Source organism: Pteropus vampyrus, unplaced genomic scaffold, assembly GCF_000151845.1.
Source record: "Pteropus vampyrus isolate Shadow unplaced genomic scaffold, Pvam_2.0 Scaffold19, whole genome shotgun sequence".
In the NCBI taxonomy this organism is placed as follows: domain Eukaryota; kingdom Metazoa; phylum Chordata; class Mammalia; order Chiroptera; family Pteropodidae; genus Pteropus; species Pteropus vampyrus.
Window position 1 is genome coordinate 15,653,441 of NW_011888800.1, and position 19,188 is coordinate 15,672,628.

Sequence of the window (19,188 nt, forward strand, 5' to 3'; positions counted from 1 at the left end):
GAATTAGATTCTCCAAGAGTGGAACATACATTTCACACAAGCTTGCCTGATGAAGTTTGAGAGCCACTTGCTCCTAGGCTACTATTTCAAAATTTGCCAAGATCAAAAGAATCACGCCCCACACTTGTCAAAAATACAGACAGACTGAATCAGAGTTTTAGGAGTGGTCTGGGAATCTGTACTTTAAGAAGAGCACCAAGTAAGCTTTCCGATATCAGGTCTAGAAAAGCCTACTTGGTGGGATCGTTTGGTGAGGTTAGGGAAGATCCAGGTACCCTCGTGAGCTCCTGTGCTTGTCACAGCCAGTCTGCCAGAAGAAAAGAAGTGGATGTGCCGAGGCCGAGGGCAGGCCTAGAGGTCCACTGTGTTCAATGCTGGAGCAGGGGGCTTTGTTTTGTGATTGTGAGGAGAGAAGAAACTGGGTAAAAACTGGGGGAAAGTATAGGATTAATGGCTGTGAATTTTTTTTAACACTAACAGAGCTTCTTTCCTCTTGAGTTTACTGCGCATATGTAAAGTGGCTGGGCGAGGGGCGGAAGGGTGGCAGCCGTGGAACTGGACAGACACTCTGGGTCCTCCCATTGATTACCCATCCGGCTGCTACCAGGAGGAGAAGCAAAGAACTAAGGGTTTATTTTCTTTTACATCTACACTTCCATGTGTATGCTATGACAGAGGGACCCCTATTAGTCCGTAGCGGACCAGTTTTATGGCTGTTACATTTCAAATGTATTGGTAGTATTGTTTTACCTAATACATGGGCACATGGGCACACACACATACCCATATCATAAACCCATGCTGCAATTTCAGGCTGTGCTTCTCAAACTTTAGCATGCATTAGCATCAGGGGCTTGTTAAAATATATTATTGAGTTTTACCCCAGAGTTTCCAAATCGGTAGAATTTCTAATAAGGTCCCAGGTGATGTTAGGACATATGCACGGGAGAAGAATTGCAGATGAATTTTTAGCAGGTTTGTTTATTTTATGGGTATGGGCAAAGCAATTTTGAAAGTATTTTCTATGTATTATAGGACTGAGTAAATGAGTTAATGTGAGTGTGTGTGAGAGAGAACTTGCACAAGCAAAGAAAGCAAATAGGGCAAAATATTAACAATTGGTCAACTGATCATGTTAACAATTGGATGAAGAGTATATGGATGTTCTTTGTACTATTCTATTTTTGTATCTTTAAAATTTTTGAAATAATTTTCAAACAAAAATTTTTTAAAATCACGCTTTTGAATGATATTTAATGACAATGAGATATGTTCAATTGTAAAATCTCCAGGCGCTCAATTTTGTGAAAAATAAAAATTTTAAATGTGTCATATTTATGTACTTTTAAAAAGCTAAAGGCAAACAAACCAACATAAAAATGGGTATCATCTCTGAGTTATGAAATTATAGATGATTTGATTCTGTTGCATCATTTATAATGTTTCGTATTTCCCAAAGGTCTACATTGAACATATATTACTTTAAGAATTACAGAAAATTATTTTTGAAAGAAAAAACAATATTTCAGTAAAGTTTCATGTATAACATTGCTGACTTCCATGTCATTCATTAATAATAGCAAAAAACAAACAAACATGATAACATTAAAAGGTCCAATGATAGAAAAGGTTATTGAAGATGTTGTATAAATCATGATACTTCTGAAATATTATAAAGTCACATAGCTGTAAAATAGAAAATATTTAGGGTTTTTTTTTGTTTGTTTGTTTTTAGGTTTTCTGATATAGAGTGCTCCAGTAGCAGAGGGATAACTTTTACTTCTTTCTCTGCTGTCTTGCCAATTGTGAGCACTCTATTTCTACATATCTCTTAAAGAATGAATATTACCTAATGAGATATTTGGGAGGGAGCAAAAATGATGAAATTACCAGGAGTTTTTATTGTCGTCATTATTCTTTTATGGATTTTCAAATATTCTACCATATATTTAATAATGGAATTTTTAATTTAAAAAGTTACAAAACAGTATGTACATATCATCCCATTGAAAAAAGATTGGAAGGATATTTATAACAAAGCGGAGTTTATCTCTGTGGGAGTATTATGAGTGATTCTTGTCTTCTTTTTTTAAAAAAATTAGTATATAATACTTTTACAAAAAGAAATTACTCTTCAGAAAGCATTGGAGTTAAAAATTATAGAAAATTTTATAAGTAAATTTTATAAGTAAATTATAAAATTTTAGATACAAGGTGTTAGACATGGTAAGTATACAAAAATGGCAAAAAAAAAATTTACTAGGCTTATGTCATGCTGACAGCAAGATCCAAAATTATATATACACCGTACAACAATTAACTTGTTAGAAAAAAACCTTCACTCTTGTGTTGAAGGCTCTAAAATGATATAGTAGTTGTGTCTGGGTGTTGTATTACTTTAAAATAGGGAGGCTGGGTGGTAGATAGAATATATTTTTATAAACTTAAGTTTTAGACCACTTTCGTACATTCAATTGTCTTTTATAAAAGAGCTGGATTAAGGGGACAGCCACTGAAGCACTTGAGACCATTTTCAACATACTCAGAGGGGTGGGCACCCAATGCTACTCCTTTAATTTCATTGCTCAGATAACTGCACTGGGAATCACTGTGCTGAGCATGTAAACATACTTCTAGTAAGGCAACTGTCAATCAAAAGAGTAGAATTTTGCAAGAGGAAGCAAAAGGCATTCACTGTTTTCCCTAGAAAGTTATGTGGGAGATGGAAGAGGACCTTGATTGTTTTAAAAGATGGATACACACACACACGCACACATATGCACACACATACGCTCATGCATGCTCACACACTTGAAAAACTATAGGCTGGCTATCTCTGAAGAATACACAAGAAACTTGTACCAGGGTTGCCTCTAGGGGAAGCAGACTGGGTACCTAGGGAATAGGCTGGGAGGAAAACTTGGTTTTCCCTGTATACCTTTTTATGCTGTTTAACTTTTTAAAAATGACATACCCATAGTAAGTATTCAGAAAATAAATATTTATTAATTAAAAACAATTCTTTTTTAAAATTTGGGGCTCATGGGCAACCATGAAAATAACTAGAATAGAGAAACACAAAATTTCTTTTTTTTATGAGAATATGCTTGACTTTGGAATGGTTAGTTCCCATCCAGAATTGATTTGAAAGTGACTAATACCAAGACTTGCCAACACCTGTCTGCCCCTCCAAAAGGTCTGTGTTTATATCTCCTCTCTTGTCTTCACTTAGAGGCTTCTGATGTGCCATTACTGGGGATTACTTCTGTTTCTCTACCGGCAGAAATGGAGTTGGGCTAATCTTTTACACTGGTTCTTCATGGCTCTTGTGTACCCAACGGCAGGCAATTGGCTAGAATCAGGGTGCCCATCACTGCCCACCAATACTGGGAAGTGAAAACCAGACCCAGAGGACCGAACCCACAATCTTTACCTCATTTGCATCATGCTAACATTAGCATCACCCATTAAGTGACATGTTCCAGTGAGGCAGAGACAATCTACCACCTGATTTTACATAAAATCTGTGCAGAGGCCATAGATTGAGTGTTGGCTATTCCGAAATGATATAACTTTATATTTACATTAACACAGTTACTACACAGCTAAAGACGTACACAAGCACCCAGCTTCCCAAGCCAGAAACACAGGGGTTAGTTCCTTTTTCATTTTTACTCTCCATGCTATCTTTTCGACTTTGTTAGAAATATCTCTCACGTTTTGCCCACCTATTTTCTTCACCTCTGCTGACAGTGACATATAATCAGACATTCATAATCTATTGCCATCTCTCCTAGATAGTCCCCTGCTACTGCCACTTCTCCTATCATCTCCCACTCAAGCTTGCTTTCAAAAGGACAAATTCCCAAACTTCACTCCATTAGCAAAACAATTGCTGTCACAGGCCCAAATTCTTTGGACCACACAGACATACTAGGTCCTTTGTAGTCTCTTTTCAGTCTTCCTTCTAGTTTTCTTTCCTGTTCCCATAGAACTTTATTCCTATCTAGATCATAGCACTTATCAGGGACACTGTAAGTATTTATTTACCTGCACACATCCTCTCTGAACTCCTCCAGGATAAGAAATATCATTCCTCTTTTGAGTCCCAGCACTTAGCCCAGTGTCTGGTACATAGGAGGCATCCAGTGAGTGTTTTGGTGAATGAAGGAAAATAGACCTTTTGGATTATGTGATGTGACCCTCAGTGGTACTTCTCAGACTTCAGTGTGCATATGAATTTCCTGAGGATCTTGTCAACAAGCAGATTTAGATTCAGTAGGTCTGGGGTGGAACCTGAGAGTCTGTATTTCTCTGCAAGTTCCCAGAGAAGGCCAATGCTGCTGGTCTGGGAACCGCCCTTGGAGTGGGAAGGGCTGATAGAACAGTAATAATTTTTTAGATGGAGGAGCATATGGAAGTGATTATTCCTACAGGAATCTTGAATTTTTGAGTAAACTTTTGATCTCAAAAGAGATAAAAAAGTGAAATATTATATAACGATATGTAATTGTATATAACATATTAATATATTACACTATGCAACTATAGGTTACTTTAGAAAAGGGATGAAATAAATAAATGATAAAGGGGTAACTCTTAAATTCTTAATGTAATATTCTAATTCTCAACTTGGAGTTATATTAGAATCACTTGGGAAGCTTTTTACCCAACATATATTCTCTGCCCCCTCCTCCACCAATCTGATTTGTTCCCCTGGAGGGATACAAAACCCTCTGCCCACCCCTTCCCACCACTGAAAACCACAGTCTTGGAGAAGGTTTCTGTTATCGATGGGAAGGTATTATGTTACTCAGCTGTGCTAGGGAAGAAACAGGCCTCCAGATCTGCAGTAATTCAGATCCAAGAAACCTGCAAAGGGATTTCAGCCTGGGCCTCTGCACATTCCACTTATTGTTCTCTCTGCCTGAAAGTCTCTTCCTCTACCTCTGACCCAAGTCCTACTCATCTTCCAGCTCTTCAAAAATGTCACTTCATCACACCCTGAATTTCTTCTTGGCACAGAAACACAACCAAGAAGGATATGAAACAGTTGTCTCACTTCCTCACTAGACTATGAGTTCTAAGAGACTGGTCTGCTGTACCAGCCACCCCCAGGACTGAGCATAGTACTGGTATAGCAGCTTCTGAGACGAATGAAGAATGTCCCCTTTCCATAGCTAATGAAATTTCCTCTTTCACTTTAGTCCATAATTGGCTGATTATAATTCCTAAGAGGGGTGGCATTTACTACAGGGCTAGGAATTGTGTAAATGACAATACAAACGTAAGGTTTGTTTGGTCCAAATTTTTAGGGTTGGGGAACCATACAGAAACAATCTTTCTCTTTCCCAATGTTAAAATTAAATACTATTTGCTACCTACGAAACGATATGTGTCATATATTTGAGATAGGAAACATAGTTACACAATGAATACATGTGAAGGCAGCATGGAACAAAAGAACTAAAACATCAGCTGCCTTGTGAAGCTATAGGGATGTTCTCTTATCACCTGGGTTTTCTCTACCAGAGTTAACCACTCCCCTGAATTTTTATTCATTTTTTTTTAAAAAAACAATGCTTATATCTTTTCCACCAATAAGTTGTTTAGCATTGCTTGCTTTTGAGTTTTGTAAAATGGCTTTGTTCTGGCGTGATATTCTACAACTTATCCTTAAAAAAAAAAAAAAGGCAACATTGTTCCTAAGATTCAACTATGCTGTTGTGTATAGCTGTAGCTCATGTATTTTCATTACACTATACTACTGTATTATATGAATACACAATATTTATGCATTCCTTGTCAGTGGACATTTGGATTGTTTCTGGTTTGTTGTTTGTTTGTTTTCTCTTATGAACAATTCTGCTGCAAACAGTTTTACACACAACTCCAGGACCATCTGTGAGTTTATCTGTGTATATACGAAAGAGTAGATTTGCTGGATAGTTGTAGGTTCAGATTTATAAGATAATGCCAAATTATCTTTCGAAGCAATGGTGCCAATTTACATTCCCACTGGCCGTGTATGACTTCTTGATGATCCACATCCTTGTCAACAGCTTGTACTATTAGGATACAGGAACTGCAATCTCAAACTGCAGCATTTTTGTGCCAGAAGGTAACACTCCTGACTGGATGGGCTGTTTCCTCCCGACCATTTGACGAGAGCCTGGCCTGAGACTCTGCCTCAGAGATGGGCCCCTGGGGTTTACACCTTCTTGAATCCTGACTTTGGAACAGAGCACTAAATTAAGATAACAGACTTGTCATGGATCCAGAATCATCATAGAAGGCAATCGATCATAGAATGTGGGACCTGAAAGAACCCTAAGGCCAAATTCTTCATTCTACATTTAAGGAGACTGAGGCCCAGAAAGGTTGAATGACTTGACAAGTTTTCAGAGCTAATTAGTGTGAAGAACCTGTCTCGGAGGCTCTTGGTTCTTAGTCCAGGGCTTTTAAAAATTTATTAGTTTTAGTAATTTAAGATGGCATAATATGGTCTATTGAATTAACAATGACTCTGCAAATATTTAGATAATTGCCAATTTATTTTTAAAAGGTAGTTAACTAAGTGACTGATAAATTTGATAACTTTAGCTTCTTTGCTTATGAAGTGAACAGGTGTAATACTGAATTTCAATGAGATATATAGGAGAAAGATGCCATCTCCACAATTATGGTTTTCAATATGCAAATTTAACAGTATTAAAAGACACCCATCTCCTGGGGAAGATAATCTCTAATTTTCTGATTGACTAATCTTCTCCTTGGATCATTCCCCCAGATGCTAGGTACTGCCTTAAGTCATTTTGTGAAGGCAAACTTCAAATTCGGTACATTTCAATTCATCCTACTCTTATGAACACTCATAATCAAGCTATCGGAAGGGGCTGGGAACAGTTTGTGCACATTATGGCAAAATAGCCTCAGTAATTTGATGGTTTATAATCTCAGATGCTTTACTTGTGAATGTAGGAAAACACAGAAAAGACCAATGTGCAGCTGAGGTACCTAGCGCTCTTCAGAGTGTGCATAATAATAAAACATGGCATGATACTATGCAGAGGAATCCATCTTCACGCATCAAAGGCAATAAAAATAGAACTGGGGAAGGGAAGAACTGCAGATCAGGAAGGGTATTTGTGTGAGGAAATGTAGCTCCTGAAGCCTGTAGTGGAAATTTTCATTCTGGAAACCCACCCTTACCCTTCCCTCTCTCCCTGGACCATCTCTACCCCAAGAATCTATTTACCATTTAAAAATATCTTTTGGTTTAACAATGTCTGCGGGCTGGCAATAAAAGCTTTCTGTGAGCCATCACTCTTTTAATGTCAGGGTAAAACTCAGGAGCTGTTTATTACTTTGAGGTGGGAAAGAACACCAAGTAATTTTGCTAGGAATGCTGAGCAAACAGTACTGAGGTACTCCTGGTTCAGGTTTTCCTCCTAGCAGTCATTTTAATCAGCACTTCCCCTATTTAATGAGCTTGTAGCGCCATTACATGATCACCCAGCTCACTGGATTAATGATGAAAAGAGGAACTGATTTTTGCAGTTGCATCATTTGAAGTAAATGTTAACTTTCTTTCTGAGTCCTTAGTTAACCGCATTAGTGTGACAAATATGTCTTTGTCTAGCATAAGTAATTAGAATTTAATCACTTTAACTGCATCTTAATTACCCCAAATGAATTGAAAGGACATTTAATAGCAAAGATTAAATTGCCTTAATGAACGGTTTTTGTGACTCCATCAATACTTGAATCGCGTTAGCCACTCCTCTCAGGCACTTCACCTGCAGTGAGCATGACGGTCACTAGGTGGCGCGCTTCGCTCGTTTATTTATTTAACTTTCTCCATTGATCTGTTTTAGAAGACAACAGGAAAGAAAGCGAAAAGCACATAGTTTATTGTGTTCCTTTGATAACCTCTCTTTGGGACTATGAGATCATCACCAGATGCGAAAACGAAAGCAGTGATTTCAGAAACTGTCGATTCTGAGTACCCTATAGCATATGCAAAGGAAGATGAAAAACACATGGATAACTGGAAATGTGGTGTTTGATGGAAATCGTAGGATGCCCTCTGAATGATTGCCAGCATATATACAGAATTTTAGTCAACTTATTATTTTTTAGTGCAGAATCCTAAAATATGAACAGTAGGCAAGGTTTGGAATATCAAGCTGGGTGCTGATGTGAAGCCAAGAAATGTAATTGCTGTGAAAGTGCAGATCAGAAGACCAATGCCTGAAAGTATGGGAGGTTTGGGCCTTTGGGCCCTCCTCCAGGCATAGGTCCCAGTGGACCAGTCATACCCACAGAACACATCTAATGAGATGGGTCTGGCTCATCAATAATTGTTTAAGTGAACAAATGGAGAGAGAGACTTGGGTTCCTCATCTACTCTGTTACTGCCTTACATTCCCTCTGGCTGCTTCTTCAAAAGAGAGCAATAAAAAGTCTCTATTATAAGTCTTAAGTCAAAAAGAAATAAGTTTCCATAAGTAACTCTCTTTGAGATTCCCAGAGGGAAGACACACACTCTCTAATTTCAAGACCTTTATTATGGACTCTGTAGATTGGGTGTTTATGATAGAAAATCAGACATTTCTGCATTTGGGGTCCACTGACCTGCCAGACTTGTACTAGTTAATAGAGTCAGGGTGGAGGGTAAGAGGGTTCTGGGCTTTGAGCTGAGAAAGCTGAATTCAGGCCATCACTGATTTCCAGTTGTCACCACAGGTAAATTATTTAACTTCATTACACAGAGAAATTGGGGAAAATAATGGTAGCTACCACATAAACTAGTAGTTCCCAAACTTCGCTGCACATTAAAATCACCTCAAGCTCTTAAAAATGCCAATGCTCAGGTCATGTCCTAATCCAATCATAGCAGAATATACTAGATTGTAGCCAGGCATAATTTTTTTTAAAGATTCCTAAGTGATTCCAATGTGTAGCAAGATTTGGGAGCCACTGGCATAGACAGTGAGTAGTAAATGATAATATCTATGGGCCCAACATAGTACCTGACTCATAGAAAATGCACAGCAGACATAAGTTCCTTCTTTATTAATTGTCACAACAAATCTGATGGGTTGTACTTCAGGGTCTGGTTCTGTTCAGCTGGTGTCTTATCAAATTGTCTCACCTAAAGGAGAAGAAAATTTCTAGAAGCAAATTTGTTCCAACCTTTGATAATATAACATCTTTTTGGGAGGAACATAATGTAGATGATTCTATAGAAAGACTGTGATAAAACAAATTTGTACATTTGTATCAAAATAATCAGATTGTCTTGTGATTGGTCTAGTTGTCTAATACAATCCTATCGCCTCAGGAAGAAATAAAGCTTCATCAGTGTTAACATACTTATGTTAAAATAAAAACCTGTGCAGATCTTATGATAGAGGACAGGAATTTATGATTGTGCACTAAATTCATTAACATTACAAATAAGTTTTTCTTTTTACTGAACTCTATGAGTCTGACACTTTCTATGTGGAAATAATGTTTTTTTTTCCCCTCCCAAATGTACTCATTCATCTTATTTAAGTAGAGACATAATAAAAATGGTATTTAATGAATATTTGTTGAATGCTTTGATACAGAATTATTAAAAAATCTATCCTCTAACTACCGTGACTTTAGTAAAACCTTCCTTCTGTTGCTACCCCAGGGGACTATTTGATTTTACCAAGAGTGTGGAAGTTCCACTATTTTAATGGGGACTGAAGTGAAACTAGTCTTTTCGCATCCAACCCATCAAGGCTCTTTGGTTGATTTAAAACATTAAGTTGGTGTTTAACTATTCCAATATGTGGAGTTTACAAATGGCACTGAGAACTGTGACTTGAAGGGCCAGGCTTCTAACTGGATTCTGAGGAGCAAGCCACTGAGAACCTCCTTTTTAATTACCTACCTTCATCAGACTTGAGGATTTTCTTTCTCATAAGGAAATCAACAATAAGTTTTACCGATATTCTCTGTAAGAACTATTTCTGCTGAGAACTTTGGGTAGCAGCGTCTGTTTGATTAGCTGAATTCGCCATGAATGTGGAAATGATGACATCAAAACAGCTCATGTAACAACCTCCTTAAAGACCTTGTAGATTAGAGATGACTATAGATTTTCCCCAGCATGGATCAAAGGGACTGAATTGAACGTTTTAGCGTAATGATCCAACCCCTGTCACACCCATAGGGACTCAAATTCCGATTTTATAAGCAGGTGTGCACATGCACTCAGACGCACACAGAAAGCTGCCAGAGAGGGTGAAAAAGATCAACTATCTGATCCACGGGAACAGGTTTGATCTTTTCTGTTACTTGACTGTGCCGGTGTATATTCCTGGCGGGCCCTTTCGATTTCTCATAAACTTCAGAATAGTAGCTGTTAGTTTTCGTTTTCTCACTATAACTCCTCAAAGACATTCTAGCCACCTTCGGGGGAGCGGGGCGGGCGGCGGCGGGGGGGAGGTGCGGAGAGAAACTGGACTAGGCGATGCGCCCACGGGGCCCTGTCCAGGGTCCTGACGCCGCATCAGGGCTCCAGGCCGGTCAGCTTCCAAACGCCCTTTCATCCACTGCACACAGGAGGAAACAAAGACCTCCAAGCTCAAGCCTTCAGAGCAGCCTCCTAACTCGCGTCAGTTAGCTGGGAGGGGAAACAACAAAACAAAGGAACTAGTAATCCCCTCCCAGCCCCAACCTCCTACTTTAGACCGCCAGGGCGACCTTCTCTACTCTGACTCTGCTTTCCTCAAATAAAACATGCCAGCAAAATATAATTCGGATAAAAAATCCAGACACGCATCTTGTTTAGATAGGTTAGCGTAGGGGTGTACTTTGGCGGGGGGTGGGGGGGTGGGGGGCGGTATGGCGCTTTTGTCTCATCACTGGGGTAATTCCTAGGCATTGTTTGGGACCAAGATAGATCCATTAAGTATCCTTTTCTTCCTCTGCCACACCTTCTTCCTATCAAAAAGTAGATATCGTTTCGAAATCACCAGGACAAAGATATTCTAAAAACAAAGCCTCAGCATGCATCCCTTTCCGCAGGGAGTTGAACCACCGAGGCTTGCTGGGCGTGCAGCCCTGGAGGCCCACAGGGGGCGGCACAGATACCGCAGCACAGTCCAGCCGGCTACCGGGGGAGAAGGTGGGCCCAAATGGAGAGCAGGAGTCCAGCTCCCCACTGTGCCCTAAGGGCTTGAAGCTTTAAGATAAAGAAAGTTGCATCCCAGCCTGAGTCGCTGTGCTGCTATAACACTAACATGCTATTGTTGGCACAGTACATCTCAAGTGCCAATTGCAAAACAGTGACCACAGCAGCCCTAGGCTGGGTGGGTCGCTTTCGCAGCCCTCCATGGTCCTCCGTGCTCCCACGGCGCTCTCGGCTGCACCCTCTGGCGGGACAGCCAGCCCCCCTCCGAAGAGGCCAGGGGGTTTATATGTCTCAGGAGGCCCTCCTCAAAGTGCTGACAACTGGGTAGCCACACAAAACTGTCGGGCCTCCTCAAGTCCCAGAAGCAGGTCCCCCTCACCCTAGTCAAACCAATTTACAGTCTTAACCTCACGCAGTCCTTTCTTTCCTCACTGAGGTTTGTGTTCCCTAGTAGAGACGGCACTATTGTTTCATCCACTTGAAGGGTCGGACATGGGCTGTGAGAAAGGCCCATGCAGAGCTTTCTGATGATTGTCCCCAAGAGGGAGGCCTTTTGGTTTCCTGCTCGGCTAGTGTGTGTGTGGGGTGGGTGGGGGAGGTGGGGGGGTCGTCCCAGCCAATTCCCTCTGTGCGCACGGCCACCATTAGGCCTTGGGGGATGCTCTGCCTGACGACTGGCCGGTTCCCCAGCCACACCGGGAGGAGGCCTCCGCAGGTCTTCAGAGGAGACACTCCCCACGGGCTTCCAGGCTGCCGCGATACGCTGCCCCCGCTGGCCCTTTGTTCGCGCTGCAGCCAGCGGGCTGGGAGCAGCTGCACTGCGCGAAACCCGCGGGGCCGGGACGCTGGGCCCGAGGGAAACCGGGTGTGAGGGAAACCACTCCTCTTGTCTTCTCTTACTCTAGAGCCTAGGCACCCTTCCAGTTCTTGCGTCCCACACTCCAAGTTCTGGCTTTTCTCCCGGCCTGGGAGTCTTCGAGGAGTGGGAAAGTGGAGTTCCCAGAGCCCAGCATTGCACTCCTTCTGCTTGGCTCCTGTGGCCCCGGGAAGCGAGGGGACGATGAAATGTCACTCTCCGGGATAAATATTAACAAAAAGCAAATGAACTTGCGCGGGGGGGGGGGCAGTTATCAATCAACCAAGGCACAAGGCCACTTATGGCAAACACAGCCCAGGTTGGCTGGGGCGAGACTTTCTCATGGCCACCTCCTGCTCTGATCTCCCCGCCCCTCCCCCCCTTCCTGGCTCAGGTCTTTCTCCAAGTAGTTTTGGAGCAAATCCCGGGCTGGAAGGGGGCGCAGTCCTGGGTGCAGGAGACTCGGCCAGCTTCGCGGCACCATTTGTAAATTTCTGTGCCTCCAGTTACCAAAGGATCCGAGTGGCCCAGCACCCACCCCTGCCCAGGGTCCACGGTGCAGCACCAGGTGGTGGGTACGTGTCGTAGCCTCTTCCTGCACTGGCAGCTCCCCTACTGTGGCGGACGCCTTCTGGAATTGGAATCTTTAATTGGAAACTAATCTCCTGGCGTCTTAATAGGCGCCCACGTCAGAGGCGGGGCTACTACCCATCCGCATAGCCCATCCCGTCCAACCCACCTGGGACGAGATACCGGCAGGAGCCTGGTTGCGCCTCACTTTAATGGGGGAGAAGCAAGTATTACACTGAGGAAACATATATTGTTTTTTTAAAGTTAGCTAATTTGGTTAGAATTTCCTTCTGTCTCCGGTCTTCCACCAACCGATGTAATTTCGTTAAGAGAAGGCGCCTCCCCAAACACGCTGCCACGTGTGGAGGGCTTGACTCTCCACAACAGGCTATGCGGAACCTGGGTACAGGGAGGCGCATGGAGAAGCCACTCGCCCGCCACCGAGTGACAGAACCGACCTGGGTGGGCCCCGGCCTCTCATGGGGTAGGGACTAGGTTGACGGGTCTTTGAGTGCAACAGCGAGCAAATTTGCAAGGAGCATCTTTGTGCCTGGAAAGTGGCGGTGGTTAAGTGGTGGCAATGTGTCACAGCCGCAGCCAACATGCCCTGCAATCGGTTTTAAGTCTCCTGCAAAGACCAGTAGAGATCACTTGAAGGGTTCAGGAAATGGCCTCACTCTTACTTATTTTTCTAAGTGACAACATTGTTAACAGGATGGTTTGTTCAGTGACTTAAAAATAGATCGTGGCTCTTACAGTGTAATGAGATTGCTACAGGTTTGGTCCACACTCCTTTAATTAAGTCAAAGAAAGGAAAATGAAAGAGACAACGCTCCATTTGGGTGTTAGGATGCGGCGTCCGGAGTCCGTTTGGGATTAGTTGCCAAACATGTGTTTTACCAAAGAGTCCCCGATTTTTCTTGCCTCTTTTTTTTTTCTCGAGGAAAAGGCCACGTGCCTCGGGCAAGTGTGACTCACCACGGGCTGCTGGGTGCCAGGCAGGCGCCTGTAGCCTCCTGGGTTCCGTGAACCTCGGCCAGCCCGCTGCCTGTGTCTCCCAATGCCCGCCCGTGTGCGGGTCGCAGTATTCCGGGTCCCCCTCAACAGCACAATCGCGCAGGGCAGGGCGCTAGGCGGGGTTTCCAGGGCATGGGGATTGTCTCTGAACAGAACCTGTCAGTCTTTCCTTCCATAGGGTACAGGAGGCAGTGGCGAGGAGGAAGGTCATTTTGGTCCCCAGCAAGCGCTTTTACGGGGTGGCGTGTGGAGTACAGGCTTCCCTGAGGGCATCTGTCCATTTCCAAACCCCGTCGCTGGCCTGTCCGGGCACTGCCTGGGTAAAAAAGTCCTGAAGCCGGGCTCAAGGCTGGAATAGGCGTGTGAAAAGGCACTCATTACCTTGGGCGCCAGCAGAGGCGGAATAGTCATGGACAGGAATAGCCATTTCACTCAACCCCTCTGGAACTCTGGGTGCCCTCGGGTCTCCGTTAGCCCAAGGGGGGAGGGAATGGGCGATATGGTGGCTGCACACAGGGCTAGAGAGTGGAATCGTGGGAGTCCAGAGGGCACCCGGTCAACCTCTCCCTTCTTGCCCCCTACCCCAGGCTTCCCTGCATAGGTCTGTGCTTGGAGCGAAGGAGCGCGGGGCTGGGCTGGAAAGCCCTGGCTCGGGCTGGGAAGCATCGAGCGCCCAGGCCGGAGGAGCTTTGGGTCGCATCCGGCTCGAGTTGCTGGCTCCCGGGCATGCCAGCACCTGCCTCCCTCTAGCTTCTCATTGGCCGGCACGAGGTGGGGGAGGGGGTTGTGGCCTCTTGCTTTGATTTTAGACTGTGAAACTGCTCAGTGCCCCCGGCTTTGAGCGGATTGACTGTCTCTCGTTCTCCAGGGACGAATTAATGGAGAACGATCAGTTAATTAACAAACCCTCATACTGGCTTTTACCTTTCTCTTTGCCAGGACTCAGGCCAGGGCGCCAGGCTGAGACTGGGGGTTGGGAGAATGGATCCAGCCCGGGTCTCATCAAAAAGAACCCACCCTCGGCTGACCCTGGTTCTACCTCCCCTCGTGTCTGTCCTCTGCCCTTGCAGGGAGCCGAATCTCCGGGGCTCAGCTGTCCCCTCTGCTAGTCAGCGGGCCAGAGCCTGGCCGGTACCTTAGCCTAGAGAGGCTGAGGGAGCTAGGCTCTGTGCCTGTGCAGCTTCGCCAAGACCTCGCTCAATTAGGAAACGCGCGGGCCTCGGGATTTCGGGCCCGAAAGACCTCTGCTCACAGACTTGGGGGTCTTTTCCGCATTCTACCGCACCCATGGGGATTCAGAGGAAAAATCATGTAAAAGAATAAAACAAAATGCGAAGTCCTAATCGACTTGGCAGCGAAAGCTGTCCCTGGACTCGGCTGGAAGCTTCCTTGTTGTTCGGTCGCCCTCACCCGGAGCTCGGAACAGTCTGCCTTCCTCTCCTGCCGGTTACAAGCACAGAGTGCGTGCTGTCTTACACAGCATCCACGCCATACACTCACCGCCCCGCGGCTTTAGAACCTTTTGCTCGAACTCTGCGCTTCCCCGCGTCCCGCCCCGAGCTAACAGACTGAATGCGGGAGCGGGTCTCCGCACAGAGTTCAGCCAAACATTAGCAGGCAGCTCCAGCCCGGCGCCCGCGTGCCAAGGGTACTGGCTGGCAGCACCTGCGCGCAGTTTCATTCACGCGTTGCCATCTCTCCTCAAACCCCTAGTGCCCACCCGAGAAGAGAAGTATAGATCGTGGCCAGCAAGGTGGGAGGATTTTTCTCCACCTTGGGCTGTGCGAACTTCTAGCGCTGTCTCCAAGCACAAATGAGGCCCCGCAGTCGCCGAGGCCGCGCCACTTAGCTACCCGAGCCTTCTACAGCCCAACGCACCAAGTCCTGGAGGAGTCAGTCGGTCTGCTGCCTGGAGCCGTGCGCTGGCTCTTCCAGGCCCAAGGGCCCCTCTCTTGGGGGAAAGGAGGACGGGTGAATTGGTCCCAGCCCTCTTTCTCCTTCGGTCCCTTGGCTTCCCTATCCGTTACACGACCGCGCGCCCAGCTCCTTAACCTACTCACCTGCTAAGCGGAGCGCAGACATGCGCTGGAACTCCGGCTCCTGCAGCCACTTCCACATCCTCCGGAAGGTCTCCCGGCCGGACTTGAGTTTGCTCCAAGGTTTGGGGTTGCGCAGCAGGTCCGAGAGGGTGCCTTGGGAGCGGCAGAGCACCCTCTGCGCGAAGATGGCCTGTGGGATGCTGTAGCGCTTGAGCTCGGTGGTGATACGCTGCGCCACCTCTTTGGTATTGATCTCTTCCATCTGCCCTGAATTACTTCCACTGCTGACCTGCGCACCGGTCACGGAAGGGTTGGGCTCCCGGGCTGTGCTCAGGAGCTGTCCATGGCCCTGGGCGTTCAGGTGGGCGTGGGGGTGGTGCGGAGGAAGGCCGTTGATGGGCACCATGCCGGCCGAGGTGGGCGTGAGGTGCTGCTCCCCGTGACGGCTGAGCATGGCGGGGTGGTGGGCTTCGAAGCCGTTAGGGGTGAGCATCTTGTCGGTGGGCATGGCGGCGCCCGGGTGGGCGTAGTGGGGGAGCCCTTGCTGGGAGTTGTGGATGCTGCCCAGACCAGAGCCGGAGAGGGGCGAGAGGCTCTGGCCCATGCCAGACACGTCCTTGTGGTAGGGGGTATAGAGGTTATTCATGGAGGCCAGCCCGCGCTCGTCCCGCATGAGCGTGAAGCTACCGCTCACGTTGCCCGCCAGGCGCTGGTGGTGGTGCGGGTGGTGGTGGTGGTGGTGGTGGTGGTGATGGTGCGGGAACTTGTCGGAGACGGTGGAGATGGGCGGCAGCGGTTGCAGAGGGGTTAAGGTGGTGTAGGTGGTGGGCATGCTCATACCTGGGGGAGTCTCGCAGGCCATGGTCATCGTGGGGTGCAGGGGGCCGGCTAGGCTGTGCTCGGGGGCGCGGTGGTGGTGGTGGTAATCGCCGCCGCCGCCGCCGTCCAGCAGAGACGCCATGCCCATGGAGCGCGGGTGCGCGGGGGGCAGGTGGCTGCCGCGGTGCGCCACGGAGCTTCGCGCGTGGGGGCTGCCGCCCAGCAGGTCGGTAGGGGCGGGCACAGGCTCATGGCTCACCCCGTGCAGCTCGCCGATCGCCTCCATGGTCAGCTGCGCATTCATCGTGATCCGGGCGAGCGGCCGGCGGACACAACATCGATGAGGCCGGACATAGGCGGCAAAGGGCGCACGGAGTCCGATGTTCACATCGGCTGCCGGCGACTGTTGCCTTCCTTCCTTTCCTCCTCTCACTGTGGGGCTCTGTCTCCCTCTCAGTGTGTCTCGCCTTTCCTCTTGCCCCCACCTTACCCTCTGCGTCCTCGGCTTTTTTATTTTAATATTAATTTCCAAAAAGGATCCGCGCCGTTGGGTGAGCTCGGTGTCCCCAGCCCCCTCGCCCCCGGCCCCCTCTCGCCCCTCTCCTTAGAATGGTGAGGCCTCTGGCTCCCCTGACGCAGCCCGCGCGCCTTCCGCGGCTGCTGCTTGCCCGCGCCGCTGGCCAGCTCGAGCCATGGCTCGGTTACTGTTGCAGACTCTGTGGCCGCGGTTCCGCCGCCGCCGCCGCCGCCGCCGCCGCCGCCGCGGCCCGCCCTCACGCCCGCTGGGCGCAGCGCGCAGGCGCGTGGCTCAGCCCCGCCCCCTCGGCCCCCGCGCGCGAGGTCCGTGACGTCCCGGTACAAATGTGGGAGGGGGCCCCGCGCCTCACCCGCGGCGCCGGGTGGTGGAGTTTGCGGCGCGCACGTGGGAAGGCCCAGCGTAGAGAGGGACCTGGGGCCGCCACCGCCACCCACGGCTACTTGCGCCCCTCTCGGCTCCCTGACTAGTGTGGGCTCTCCTCCCAGCCCCGGGCCGCACTTGCCCGGCTCCCATCCTGGGTGTTGCGCTATGCCTGTGGAGCTGTCGCCCCTCTCTCCATTTGCTGCCTCCCGGAGCATGTTGCCCGGGTAGCTGAGGACTGTGTCATCATTCCTTCCACCCTGGCCCACTAAGCTTCATTTCCCGGAGGGCTTCTGGGAGTCCGCATTCTCCCCATCAGGTGCTTGGCCTTTTTGTGGGGGGAGGGGACAAATGTCTTAAAGGCCTTGGTCAGCTTGTTGGTTGTTGACCCAGCAACTTCGTTTCTCCCCGATAATCTGCCCACCCCTCCCCTAACATGCTCTGGAGAGAGGAGCGCTCAGTGACAAGAGTCCTAGCCCGGGCCATACCTCACTGTCCCCCGCCGCCTAGGTCCTTCTCTGGCTGAGCTGACAATTAGGGCGATGCTCCGGCTTCGCCAATGATTCCGCGTGTGTGTGTGTGCGTGTGTGTGTGTGTGTGTGTGTGTGTGTGTGCGTGCGCGCGTGTGTGTGTGTTTGGAGCAGGGAGTGCCCTCGTGGGTTCCCTTGTTAACTTCTGGGTGCTAGTGGGGCTGCCGAGGCTCGAGCCGTTCCTGCGGTTTCTCCCTGGCCCTCCTGGTAAGGCACCCAGAAGCCACTGCTTGCGGGAAGGACTGACGCCGGCAGGGTGGACCAGGCGCACTGGTCTCCGCTTAGCCCGTAGGGACGCCCTCTTCCCGGCGTCCCCGCGAGATGCCTCCAGATTTGAAACTCAATTCAGCTTCGAGCGTAATTGTCCGCTTCTCACAATCACGCTCCAATCCAGAATCGAACCTGGTCCTTGGGCCTGGTGGGATCGCGTGGAGAGGCCCCCAATGTGGACGTACACCCGGCCGCCACATGCCGCGGCTTTCTTTCATTTACAAAAGAAAGAAAAAAATCTGTAACAAAAGGCAGAGCCGTGTCCGCTTAGGTGCTTTCATCCCTCAGAGAAAGGACAGATGTGCTCATTGTCAGGCCCTTGGCAGTTACGACCGGGTCAGCGCCGAGCCTCAGCCCCAGGCCAGCCGTGGTCACAATGGGAGAGTGCTTCTCAGAGCCAGGGTATCTGCCCCGATAAGAAACAAAGTGTGTGTGGCCCACACTGGGCCAAACTCAAACGGTAAGTTCCTTTGCCAGGACAACTGGTCGGAGCCCACCAGTGGTGTCTCTGCTGTAAGTGTTCCCAGGCCCTAGGAGAGGCCAGGACTGGGTGGTGGTAGTAGTAGTGGCTGGGTCCCCTAGGCAAAAACGTGGACAGGCCCATGCCTGAGGGAAACTTCCCACGAACTAAGGCATGAGCAGGCCCATCTCTTTGCCCAAGTCGGCGGCCACCACCAGAGCAACATCATTATCCAGGTAGATCAACTCCAGTGGGTACAGTCACCTGACTTCTTTGAAAGGGGCCATGTCCTGAGATTGGTTAATCTGGCTGGTTTCATCATTAGAGACACTCCTATCTGGTCCAACCAATACCTGTGGAGGCCCTGGAAATGGGAATCCACCTCAATGGACTTAGGGTCTACTTGCACAGTGAACATTTGAAGAAGACATCTTTGGTGGAAAATACACTGACACAAAGGAACTCAGAAAACAAAATTACTCTATTTAAACTTTTATCTATGTTTATCTATTCATACATACATACACAAAAGCATAAAATATATTTTCTGCCTAGT

The 19,188-nt window shown here is 47.5% G+C and overlaps 1 protein-coding gene across 4 annotated transcripts in view; it reads right to left on the reverse strand.

Annotated features, from left to right (window-relative positions):
• ONECUT1 (one cut homeobox 1) overlaps positions 1 to 17,028 on the reverse strand; it is a 36,908-nt gene extending 19,880 nt beyond the window's left edge. Inside the window, exons 1-2 of one of the 4 annotated variants that reach the window (XM_023527869.1) lie at positions 15,677 to 17,028; positions 9,102 to 9,157 (exon numbers count right to left, since the gene is read on the reverse strand). In XM_023527869.1, coding sequence (XP_023383637.1) covers positions 9,144 to 9,157; positions 15,677 to 16,778 — 1,116 coding nt within the window. In that variant the 5' untranslated portion in view covers positions 16,779 to 17,028 and the 3' untranslated portion in view covers positions 9,102 to 9,143. Of the gene's footprint in view, positions 1 to 9,101; positions 9,158 to 13,377; positions 13,966 to 14,784; positions 15,057 to 15,676 lie in introns of those variants that run through there. The other 3 variants (XM_023527867.1, XM_023527868.1, XM_011355136.2) reach the window with 3 other exon arrangements.
• Between the last annotated feature and the right edge of the window lie 2,160 nt (positions 17,029 to 19,188).